Below are 11,692 nucleotides of genomic sequence, written 5' to 3'. Positions count from 1 at the left end.
GAATGTAGTACTGGAGTATACTGAAGTGGAATGAAATGGAAATAATTAAAGTGCATGTACCTCAAAACTGTACTTTGGTGCTGTACTTGAGAGAATCTAGTTATGTCCTCACTACCACTGCAGAAACGTAGAAACGCTCTATTTGAGACATGAGTGCCAATATGATACATCAGGAAAACCTTTTAAAAACTATACAAAGTTCTGTGTGTGGAGATTCAACTAAATCAAGTCCTCACATAGACGATAGTGAAGAAAGTAGCAGCCTTATGAATAAATATGATGTACATCAGTGGCAGCTTCAATTATGTCTGAATGAGCTTGGCAAGTGATTTGAATATTCTATCTGTAGACTTATGATGATTTCTCTGAATCCCTAGTATCATTAGATAGTGCACATCTACTGGGCATATTTTGTTTTCATTGCTCAGACAGTCTGATCTAATGAATCTTCAGAGGAATCAAAAATACATTTTTACGTTTATATTTGGTACAAAGTGTTGCAGTAAGATGAGAAATGTAAGAAAGTGCTAAGAACTAAAATGTAGTAATAGCATTTGGCAACAGTACAAATGTTTGTAGGATGGTTGTGTAATAAATCAAATTCCAACTGAAGTTAGAGTTAATCATCTAAAACAATTTAATCAATTTCTCATGTCACCTAAATAAAAAAAACCCCCCAAAAAAACAAACAAAAAAAAAAACCAAAACAAACTATGAGATTGGAAAAGTTATTCCTTACCTTGCGTGGATGGCCATAGAGTGCCACCCCTCCTCCATGACGCACATTTATACTGGCCCCCTTTTCTGGCTAAAACGGGCTGACAGGAAGCCCACAGAGAAGAAAGGGAAAAGTAAGAGCGGAACACAAGCTGGTTGGATCCAATAACCAGATCATTTGACAGACATGGAACAATAGGTGATCCTATATGGAGTGTCTCTGGTCCGGTGGAACATCATGTCAAATAGATATAAATTTAACTTGTCATTTCAGCAGTGACCTCAACTGCCATCATTCGTAGGCAAGTGTCCAAATTTTCCCTGAGTCACATCCCTATGGATTCTACTTAAAGAAAATTTGCAGGGAAACTGCCACTATAGTTGACTTTAAACAAGATCATATCGCTGCTCTTTTGTTTGGACTGATTATTATTTTAGATTGATTAGAATATAAGTCCACAGGAAACTATATTAAAAAAAAAACCCCTATATCAGCAAGAACTTATGGCAACTATGAAGACATTACACAACCAAAATGTTAACACCTGCTGAATTGTTTCAGCCATTTTATGCAAGAGCGTCTAAAAAAGCCACGATAATTCTATTCACAAAAGCAATATGTTTTTGTCACATTCCCCCACTTCTGCCAGGGGACACCACTCTTTGTTAAGAAATTAGGTCTCCTTCACATCATCTCAGACATGGAGAGAAAGGCACACCCTGCCTCCTACAGCTGTCACCTGAACCACAAATCCCCTCAGATCCCCTCCAGGAACCCTGACCTGAACAATGGAGTAGAGATGAGCTTACACAAAGCTTAGCGTAAAGAGGGTATCCTGTCTGTCCATTTTCCCATTTAGTAGCCATAAGTGTATCTGAGTGTGTTATTACCCAGAGGGAACCTCTGAGATCTACTTTTTCTTAATCCTGGGTGTTAAATCTTAAGGGGGAATGATGTTTGCACAAGGTATGGATGTTTCTGCATGATATGAAATTCTTCTCTCCTGAATCATATTTGTTTCATTCAGCTCTGGAGCAGCTGTGATTTTTTACTGTGAACACCTTTCTTACCAACTGATTCATATGTTTGTATTGCAACTTTTTTATTACCATCTGACACATACGTTGACCAGGAAACAAGTGTTACATACATCAGCTGTATTCATGGAATAAGTTAAGGTCCCATTCTTCATCCACACTCTTCTGCCCCCATTATCTGAGGGCACAATAACCTTAACATCCATTAACTCCTGAGTGAAGCTGCTCCTCTCATTGTCCGCCACAGTAACTGGATCTGCCTGATATCACAATGAATCCTGTTCTGCTTTTGTTGAATATTAGCCATCAATTAATGTCACCCACATCCACATTAATCATGCAGCCAAGATCTACTGAATGCAGTCAACAAAACTTGAAATCAAATCCATTCACTTTATTCCACTGGCCAAGTGAGGACATTAATAAGGATATAAGATGTCAACACATTTAATTGAGTATTTGGAGTTTTCATTTATTCGTCAAATTTTCTGCAAGTTTCCTCTGGAAATCACAAAATAAACATAACTTACTAAACTCTCACTAAAATATTGGTCTCATAACTTAACAAGAAAGCTTTATCATTTTATTTCCCTACATGCCAATATGATTGCTATTTTATAGTAAAGCCCTGCCCACACAGAAAAAAACTGAATCTGACCCTTTATTACATTTATTATTTATTTATTACTAAAAGTAGTCAAATTCAAAAATAGTTAGTCAATATTTTTTCTTTGTTTGTTTGTGGCCATCCCTTCTAGAAATCTAATTCAGTGCATCATTATGTGTAATGCTACCAATATCATCTGTCAAACTGTGGGAAAACCACAAACAGTTTCAAACAGATCTCCAGTGAACATAAATGTTTGATCAGACACTGACCCTCTTTATCTGATTAGTTTAGGACTAGTTTTCCCTCTGTGGGTTTGATATGAGCACAATGCTGTCAGTTAAGGTTACTGGTGTGTCTGAAGGGTCTACCTCACTTTATCGTAGCCTTTCTAATCTTCGTCCACTTTATCACTTCCGATAGCTGTTTCCAGAACTAGTTCAATTTGCTAAATGTTCTCTGTGTTGATTTATCCTCCATTTTGTGATTTGTTATATCTGTGGAGCTTTCCATGTATTCTGAGCTGGGGAATGACATTTTTCATTATATATTCTGGAATTAACTTCTACATAAAACTTAAAACACTCCTCACCACTCCACTGAGTCCTAATATTGTCACTATAGTTACCAAACTTCATCACATACAAACACAAGGTTGCAGTGAAGGTAAATGTATTCTTGCCTCGGTGCTTCAGTATGTCACAGGTAAACAAAAAGGCCTTTTTTTTTTTTCATGGAAGACGTTTTGACTTGTCAAAGCAGGAAATGCACAAATTAACAAATAACTTTAACAATATTAACAACAGTCACTTACATAATTACACACCTGAGATTTTTCTGCTCCGACATGTCAGAGTATCTGCTCTTCTTTGGTGGAAGGGAACTAAAGATCACCTCATGAAACATGACGCAACGCACCTACAGATTGGTTTACTCAGACATATAGTTCATGTTAGCTCTTCCTTCTCCACTTACATCATCAACATGCTGTTTACAGTACATGCTTAGACATCACAGCCTATTATTAAAATAATATAATTTGACACTGGTAGGCTACATTCAGCTGTATGATGATGAACTTGTGTATAATGAAAGACTTTGAATGCAGTATTTGCACTCTGTAATACTGCTACTTAGATTCAAATGTTTACCTGATAAAAAGATAGTATGTTGACATTTATTTCCACAATAAAGTTCAGTTCATGAGTTTATTCCTGACTTTAAAAGTCAATTTGGAAAGATATTTACAGCCTGTTGAACCACATTGTACTGATGCTTGATTGGAGTTTAATTTGCAAACTTTATGAGCCCAAACCTCACAAAAGCCCTGTTGAGTGCACACCTGCATCCTTTCCCCACCGCCACTCCAGCTTCCATTTGGTGTCGCTCTTTTCCAGCACTTGCAGGCAAACTATTTTTGAAAATGGACATCACCACAAGGCAGAAACAAAAACTACTCAGTGGTAGAAGTAAGTCACAGTTTTAATCTCAAAATGTTTGTTTCGACTGTGCCATTACAAACAATTAAGTTGGTCATTTTCTAAGGTGCATGTATAAATCAGTATTAAAATGGTGCAAAGCAAAAGAGACTTCCACAGTTAAAGAGCACCGACATACATTCCATTTGAATTTATTCAATGATTTGTTAAAAACGTTACACAGCTCAAAAAACAAACAAAAACAAAACACGAAACAATGATTTAAAACAAAATGGCAGGCTACAGTTCCACTATATCTCAACACATTCAAGCGTAAGGCCTGGATTCAACTGGCATCCAGTCTCTCTCTCCGAAAACGACAATGGTGCAAAATCACAAACGCAGTTTTCCGACACAGTGAAGGGGGTTTAAAGATCATTTCGGGAGCGATTTGGTGACTGTCGTCCCCCCTTGTGTCCGGCTTCTGTCCGCTTCTATTTGGAGCTGGTGTACTTGGTCACGGCCTTGGTGCCCTCGGACACGGCGTGCTTGGCCAGCTCGCCGGGCAGCAGCAGGCGGACGGCGGTCTGGATCTCCCTGGAGGTGATGGTGGATCTCTTGTTGTAGTGCGCCAGCCGTGACGCTTCCCCGGCGATACGCTCGAAGATATCGTTGACGAACGAGTTCATGATGCCCATAGCCTTGGAGGAGATCCCCGTGTCTGGGTGCACTTGCTTCAGCACCTTATACACGTAAATGGCGTAGCTTTCCTTCCTGCTCTTGCGGCGCTTCTTGTCTCCTTTCTTCTGGGTTTTGGTCACAGCCTTTTTGGAGCCCTTCTTGGGCGCAGGGGCTGATTTTGCAGGGTCTGGCATTTTCTCTTCCGTGGAAACGTCAGTGGAACAGGAAGGGACACAATTAAGGATGCCGCCCTATCACTCGTCCCTTATTTATAATATGGCTGTGCAAATGACTGTGTGCCATTCCTTCTTTGTGATTGGAGCACCCTTCATCAGAGGACAGGCATTACCGCAGCACGCGCTATGCCATTGGCTCGTGTGTTTCAGTTTCACTCGGCCAATCAGAGAAGCTCATGCGGTTTATATTCCTTTACTCACTACTTCGTTACGTAGAAATTCGGGCTCGCGCAAGCTCCGTTTCCTTGGTATCACTTTTTGATTAATAACCACATTTTAGAGGAACATGTCTGGAAGAGGTAAAACCGGTGGCAAAGCCCGAGCAAAGGCCAAGTCTCGCTCCTCCCGTGCCGGACTCCAGTTCCCGGTGGGTCGAGTCCACAGGCTACTGCGCAAGGGCAACTATGCGGAGCGCGTCGGCGCCGGGGCCCCGGTGTATTTGGCGGCCGTGCTGGAGTATTTGACCGCTGAGATCCTGGAGCTGGCAGGCAACGCGGCCAGGGATAACAAGAAGACCAGGATCATCCCACGGCACCTCCAGCTGGCCGTGCGCAACGACGAGGAGCTCAACAAGCTGCTGGGAGGTGTGACCATCGCCCAGGGAGGAGTGCTGCCCAACATACAGGCTGTCCTCCTCCCCAAGAAGACGGAGAAACCGGCCAAGAGCAAATAAAAGACTCTCCGCAGGCCCGGATTCAGTCGGGACAAAGGGTTCACCTCGGAGCCGGCCACTTTTTCATATCAGTGTTCATTTTTCTGGATAAACAACCTTGCAAATAGGGGGCAGTGTTTGGTGTTGCTGTTTCTACATTGAAAACATTCGCTCGCTTGTCATTTATTCATACTATTCGACTATTCATAGACTGCTCAGTCGCCACTGTTGTTCTTGGTTTCGAAAATGGAGTCGCTTACTGAAGGCTGGGGATGATGAAGGCCGCGGAAAAAAACATGTTCTGGACCAGTTTTGATGGGAGGGGTTTTAGTTTTGCAATGCTGCTACAAAACGTGCTAAATTGTTGTATTGTTTGTCATGTTTCAATAAATGTCCTGCAGCCTTTTGGCACAGGGCGAATACATCAAGTCTTTATGTTGTTGTCATCGGGGGACTTGGTCTTTGTGAGAGAGGCACATGAAGGAGCTGCAGCTTTTCTGGGCTTTTACAGTTACTCAGCCAGTTGAACACTCAGCCGATATCAGCAGTGAGTGTTCTCCCATTTCATTTTACACCTAAGTACGAGTTCATCCACTATACAGGGGGTTTCTTCTTTCAGGGACACAATGGTAATGAATGTTTTGCTCAAGATAACACATGATTATGTTATGATGACTGGAGCCCTAAGGACGATGATTCATTCTGTGTATGGGAATTTTTAAACATTTCTTGTTAGCATGGGAATTTATAATAGTCTCACATGTTCATAATTTTCAACCTGAGAATTGATCCTGTTGAAATCTGGTCTGGATTAAGTGGGGAAATGTAGGGTCAAACATGAGTTGGGATGCAAACTTGGGCCTTATTGATCAAATGTATCTTGCATTACCAGAAAATTTTCCACTACATTGTTTGTCATAATCATAGAATGAAAATACTGTGTTAAATACGTTTCTATTGTCCTGAAACATCTTCACTATCTCCTGCTTTGGAAAATCTCAACACTTATTTTCTACACAGGTCTGTTCCATGCTGTTATACCTCAGAATTGATTTGAAACAAATTGAAACCCATAGAAAAGCAGATGAAGTGAAATACAAATGCTAAAGTTCACAGTTTTTCAGTGGCCACTGTAGAAACTGTATGACCATTTCAAGATATTTCATAAGCTATGCACTTCACAGACCTCCTGTCAGGGTCAGCTGGAGGCAATAGGAAACTCAGCATAGTTATTTTCAGCTGACTATCAGAGCTAAGAAGACATTATTAAATATCTACTCACTTATCTAGATGAAATTTATCTATACCTCAATTTCAAATATTATATAAAAGAAGAAACATTTAATCATTAACAAATACTGTGGCTACAAAAAAATAGTGAGTAAGAAAAACATTACATTTATGAATTATAAGGATATGTATGAGGCTATAGACAACTTTAACATCATTGCTAATATATATTAATATATGATTCAATTAATATTGATAATTACATTTATCTTTGTAAAGTACGCTGTTCTGTTTTATATAGCAACATCTTGTGCTGCACAGACTCACAAGAACCTCAGGGACATGATACTGCAGTCACATTGTCATCTTCTGAGATCTGAGTCATTTTCATTAGGAGTGCGTATTAACTATCAATATTAATGTAAAATATTTCAAATTATAGTCTCAAATTTCACAATATTTTCCAGCTTAGGATTTATATCACTGACATAAGAATCTTATTAAACTTTAAGTCCACTAAATCAGTATGTGTTCACAACGTGCACCAAAAAAAACAAAACACACAACACGTGTCAAGAACATGCTTCAGTCATATTTTATTACTCTGGGCACAAAATTGGCAGAAAATGCACACACTGTTTGCTTGAAGATCTTTATGTGTTCACACAGTAATATCACTTATCACCGTGAGTCTGACTTTATGCATTAGGTCGCTGGTGATGTTCATGCTTGTTTACATGTTTAATCATGGGTATGAAAGAGCCACAAACACGGATTAATCCACTTCCTCGATGGTTGGTCCAGTGGATCCACCGCCACTAGGAGCGCCACCAGCTCCAGGGAAGCTGCCTGGCATTCCACTGGGCATCCCACCTGGCATGTCACCAGCACTGTGGTACAGCTTGGTGATGATGGGGTTACACTCTTTCTCCAGCTCCTGTTGCTGATGTTCATATTCATCCTTTTCTGCAGTCTGGCACACAAAAATCAAACCACATATTCTCATATTCAGTAGGAATTACTTGACAGGTTAAATGTTTAGTTCAGTCTGAGCTCTGCAGTTGTTAAAACAGAGATGAGGATAATGTAACCCTACACCACACTAGTGGTAACACATGGAATCACTATTCTCTGGTGACATGCATAAAATATCAGTGGTTTAGCAGATGTATATTCCTACAAGATTCTAGACACACTGAAATTTGGAATTACAATTCAATCTGTGCAGCCTATGTCCTGGTAAATAATCTTGTTGATGTTGAAAACATCTGAGTGGATAAAAAAACTGATATTCATGTTCGTAATCCAAATTCTATCTTGCTTTCACTGATCAACACCAATCCTCACCTGGTTCTTGTCAAGCCAGCTGATGACCTCATTGCACTTGTCCAAGATCTTCTGCTTGTCATCATCACCGATCTTGCCAGCAAGCTTCTCATCCTCCACAGTTGACTTCATGTTGAAAGCATACGACTCCAGGCCGTTCTTAGCAGACACCTTGTCACGCTGAACGTCATCCTCTGCCTTGTACTTCTCAGCTTCCTGGACCATGCGTTCAATGTCCTCCTTGCTCAGACGACCTGTCAAAAGAGGCAAGATTAGCATTTAATCACCTGCTGTTTGGACAACACTGCAGCTATATTTGGGTTAAGCCGCAGTTTTATCCTTTTTATACCCTTGTCGTTGGTGATGGTGATCTTGTTCTCCTTTCCAGTGCTCTTGTCGACAGCAGAGACATTCATAATGCCATTGGCATCAATATCGAATGTCACCTCGATCTGGGGAACACCACGAGGAGCAGGAGGGATGCCTGTAAGCTCAAATTTGCCCAGCAGGTTGTTGTCCCTGGTCATAGCGCGCTCACCCTCATAAACCTGTTGGAAGTATGCAGGGTTGGCAGACCATTATTAAATTATATGTCTATAGTTCTGGCAACTTTATATTGCTCAGACATCCAAGGGAGGTCTGGGCCATCATTGGTTTTTTGATCTCTGGTGGAAACTACAAATGGCAACAATAAATGTCACTGTGAAACAATGAGACAGGCATGATGTGCCTACCTGGATGAGCACACCAGGCTGGTTGTCAGAGTAGGTGGTGAAGGTCTGGGTCTGCTTGGTAGGAATGGTGGTGTTACGTTTGATCAAGACAGTCATGACACCTCCAGCTGTCTCAATACCCAGGGACAGAGGGGTGACATCCAGAAGCAGCAGGTCCTGCACATTTTCTGACTTGTCACCGCACAGAATAGCAGCCTGGACAGCTGTAAATAAGGCTAACTGGTTAGATTTTGATAGGGAAAGACAGTAGACATTTTTTTATTAAACATTCAATAAAAATATTGCTCAGTTGAAAACTACGTCTCAAGTTATAATTTGGTGGATCCGCTTGGTAAAGAAGCTTGACATGTACCAGCTCCATAGGCCACAGCTTCATCTGGATTGATACTCCTGTTGAGCTCCTTTCCATTGAAGAAGTCCTGGAGCAACTTCTGGATCTTGGGGATACGGGTGGAGCCACCAACCAACACAATGTCATGAATCTGGGACTTGTCCATTTTGGCATCACGGAGTGACTTCTCCACGGGGTCCAAAGTGCCACGGAAGAGGTCTCCATTGAGCTCCTCAAAACGAGCCCTGGTGATGGAGGTGTAGAAGTCAACTCCCTCATACAGAGAGTCAATTTCAATGCTGGCCTGGGTGCTGGAAGACAGTGTGCGCTTTGCCCTCTCACAAGCGGTGCGCAGACGACGGACAGCTCTCTTATTGTCACTGATGTCCTTCTTGTACTTGCGTTTGAACTCAGCGATGAAATGGTTGACCATGCGGTTGTCGAAATCTTCCCCGCCAAGATGAGTGTCTCCAGCAGTAGACTTGACCTCAAAGATACCATCCTCGATGGTCAAGATGGACACGTCAAAAGTGCCACCACCAAGATCAAAGATGAGAACGTTCCTCTCTGACCCAACCTGGAGAAAAAGATAAATATGAGCACAACTCTGCCGGTGTAGGTGGACATAAATCATAGTACATGACCTATATCTCACCTTCTCATCCAAACCATAAGCGATAGCTGCTGCAGTGGGTTCATTAATGATTCTCAACACATTTAGACCAGATATGGTTCCAGCATCCTTGGTTGCTTGACGTTGAGAGTCATTAAAGTATGCAGGTACTGTGATAACAGCATTTGACACAGACTGAAGAAATTAAGAGATAAGTTTTAAGCAATATTGTGACAGTACTTAAGATCATTGCTTAACATGTTATTATTGTGTAAACTCACCACCCCAAGGTAGGCCTCAGCAATCTCCTTCATTTTTGTCAGCACCATGGAAGAGATCTCTTCTGGGTAGAAGCTTTTGGTTTCGCCTTTGTATTCAACCTCCACTTTGGGGCGACCACTATCACTGATAATATTAAATGGCCAATGCTTCATGTCAGACTGAACTACTGGATCCTCAAATCGTCTGCCAATCAAACGTTTAGCATCTGCAATCCCCAGGAAAAATTGAAATAAAACTGGGTCACTTAGGACCATTAGACATTATGTCAGTCTTGTATCATTCTTGCCTCAAGTTCAGAGGAAAAACTTTGTCCATTGATAGAGGTGCCATTCACTTTATAATAAGCTGGTTGGGTTGGACTGAACTTTGAGGTTCTTCCCTCAGCAGTTGAGAGTGACAAGAATGACACAAGACCACAAGCTCATTATTGTTCAATACTAAAAACAACTTTATTCTTACCAAAGACTGTGTTGGTGGGGTTCATGGCAACCTGATTCTTGGCTGCATCTCCAATTAGCCTCTCAGTATCTGTGAAGGCCACGTAGCTGGGTGTGGTCCTGTTACCCTGGTCATTGGCAATGATTTCAACTTTGCCATGCTGGAACACACCAACACAGGAGTAGGTGGTCCCAAGATCGATACCAACTGCTGCCCCTTTGGACATGATTGCTGTGAGAAAGTAAAACAATTCATAGTTAATGTAATTCCAGCAGAGGGCAATATCACTCACTGAGTATAGGGTTTAGTCATATCTATTACAAGTGCGAATACTGTGATAACACGAATAAAGACACAATCTTTATCAATGTAAGAAAGTAATTTGTGTTCCATATATTCCATATGTGATGGAAACAAAATATACCTAATTCAACATTACCCATACAGAAATGTAATATATGACATATATGTCCCTATATCAAGAGTGATGTTGCCATATATGTCACCTGTCACTGCTTTTATACGTTTTTCTTATTAATAGCTCATTAATTTTGACCTAGCTTTAAAAACAAGCTGAAAACTGTTCTGTTCTCCTCTGCTTTCATCTAAATTTTAATCTTGCACTTTGCCTATTTATGATCTGTGTTTTTATATTGTTTTTATACTGTTTTCTTATTGTGCTTTTTACTTCTATTTGTATGCTTCTTTTATATTGTTAAGCACATGGCCTCTGCATATGATAATGTGCTATACAAATAAATGTGCCTTACCTTGCCTTGCCTTGCTTTGCCTTGTGTATCTTTCCATTCTAAGAAAGTGGTCTCAGACTTTTGGTCTCTACTGTTTATAATACTGATAGGCTTTGGGATGGATATATTTTCATAACATATGTCTACAGTATAAGCAAACATACATATTTGTATGGGCTAGACATATTTGTATGTCAATATATACAATTGTTCCAATTTCTAATAGGTTTCATATAATTTTTACATATGTGCTCATATATAGAAATTCAATATATGTGCATATATTACATTTGTGTATGGGTACTTTAACAGCCTCTGTAACCTTTCAGGTGAGGGATACTGTAAACTGTTATGCAATAGCTTGGTATTTGCCATGGATCAGATGTTAGTGGAAGGCAGCCATCTTAGGAGGTGGAAACACAATATACTCAGAACTGAAGAAGTATAGAGTGGCTCTGGGCAACTGGTTAAAAAGGCTGTTTTGTGTTTAGGCGCACAGCACATCGTGGGATCTACGTTTGTTTGCATCTGAGTTTTTAAAGTGTGGGATTGTGCGGCAGACAGGACCAGGACCAGGACCAAAGTGCATTCAGCAGCATAAAGCTGGAGCTCTATTCAAACTGCTGATCTCTGGATCATC

The 11,692-nt window shown here is 40.7% G+C and overlaps 3 protein-coding genes across 3 annotated transcripts; 1 reads left to right on the top strand and 2 right to left on the bottom strand.

Moving 5' to 3' along the window:
- Positions 1–3,826: 3,826 nt before the first annotated feature.
- On the bottom strand, positions 3,827–4,713 carry LOC111222190 (histone H2B 5). Its single transcript, XM_022745807.1, has one exon. It carries the CDS (start codon positions 4,653–4,655, stop codon positions 4,275–4,277), a length of 381 nt encoding a protein of 126 aa, XP_022601528.1. The 5' UTR covers positions 4,656–4,713; the 3' UTR covers positions 3,827–4,274.
- A 186-nt stretch (positions 4,714–4,899) lies between these two features.
- On the top strand, positions 4,900–5,773 carry LOC111222185 (histone H2A-like). Its single transcript, XM_022745794.1, has one exon. It carries the CDS (start codon positions 4,984–4,986, stop codon positions 5,368–5,370), a length of 387 nt encoding a protein of 128 aa, XP_022601515.1. The 5' UTR covers positions 4,900–4,983; the 3' UTR covers positions 5,371–5,773.
- Positions 5,774–7,339: 1,566 nt separating this feature from the next.
- On the bottom strand, positions 7,340–10,534 carry LOC111222149 (heat shock cognate 71 kDa protein-like). The gene is made up of 8 exons (XM_022745729.1): positions 10,325–10,534; positions 9,865–10,070; positions 9,626–9,778; positions 8,992–9,547; positions 8,640–8,842; positions 8,255–8,453; positions 7,927–8,159; positions 7,340–7,552 (listed from the first exon to the last, which is right to left on the bottom strand). Exons 1-8 carry the CDS (start codon positions 10,527–10,529, stop codon positions 7,355–7,357), a joined length of 1,953 nt encoding a protein of 650 aa, XP_022601450.1. The 5' UTR covers positions 10,530–10,534; the 3' UTR covers positions 7,340–7,354.
- Positions 10,535–11,692: the final 1,158 nt, after the last annotated feature.

The sequence above is a fragment of the Seriola dumerili genome, unplaced genomic scaffold (assembly GCF_002260705.1).
Source record: "Seriola dumerili isolate Sdu_G_001 unplaced genomic scaffold, Sdu_1.0 BDQW01000091.1, whole genome shotgun sequence".
Lineage (NCBI taxonomy): Eukaryota > Metazoa > Chordata > Actinopteri > Carangiformes > Carangidae > Seriola > Seriola dumerili.
Note: the sequence above shows the minus strand (reverse complement) of the source record. Positions and strands in the feature narration are given on the sequence as shown.

Excerpts from the sequence above, each read along its gene's own strand:
- LOC111222190 (XM_022745807.1), bottom strand. The coding sequence starts at position 4,655 with ATGCCAGACCCTGCAAAATCAGCCCCTGCGCCCAAGAAGGGCTCCAAA.
- LOC111222185 (XM_022745794.1), top strand. The coding sequence starts at position 4,984 with ATGTCTGGAAGAGGTAAAACCGGTGGCAAAGCCCGAGCAAAGGCCAAG.
- LOC111222149 (XM_022745729.1), bottom strand. The coding sequence starts at position 10,529 with ATGTCCAAAGGGGCAGCAGTTGGTATCGATCTTGGGACCACCTACTCC. Across the intron at positions 8,843-8,991 it reads AGCTGTGGCCTATGGAGCTG|CTGTCCAGGCTGCTATTCTG; the intron begins GTACATGTCAAG and ends CCTTATTTACAG. Across the intron at positions 8,160-8,254 it reads CACCATCACCAACGACAAGG|GTCGTCTGAGCAAGGAGGAC; the intron begins GTATAAAAAGGA and ends CTCTTTTGACAG.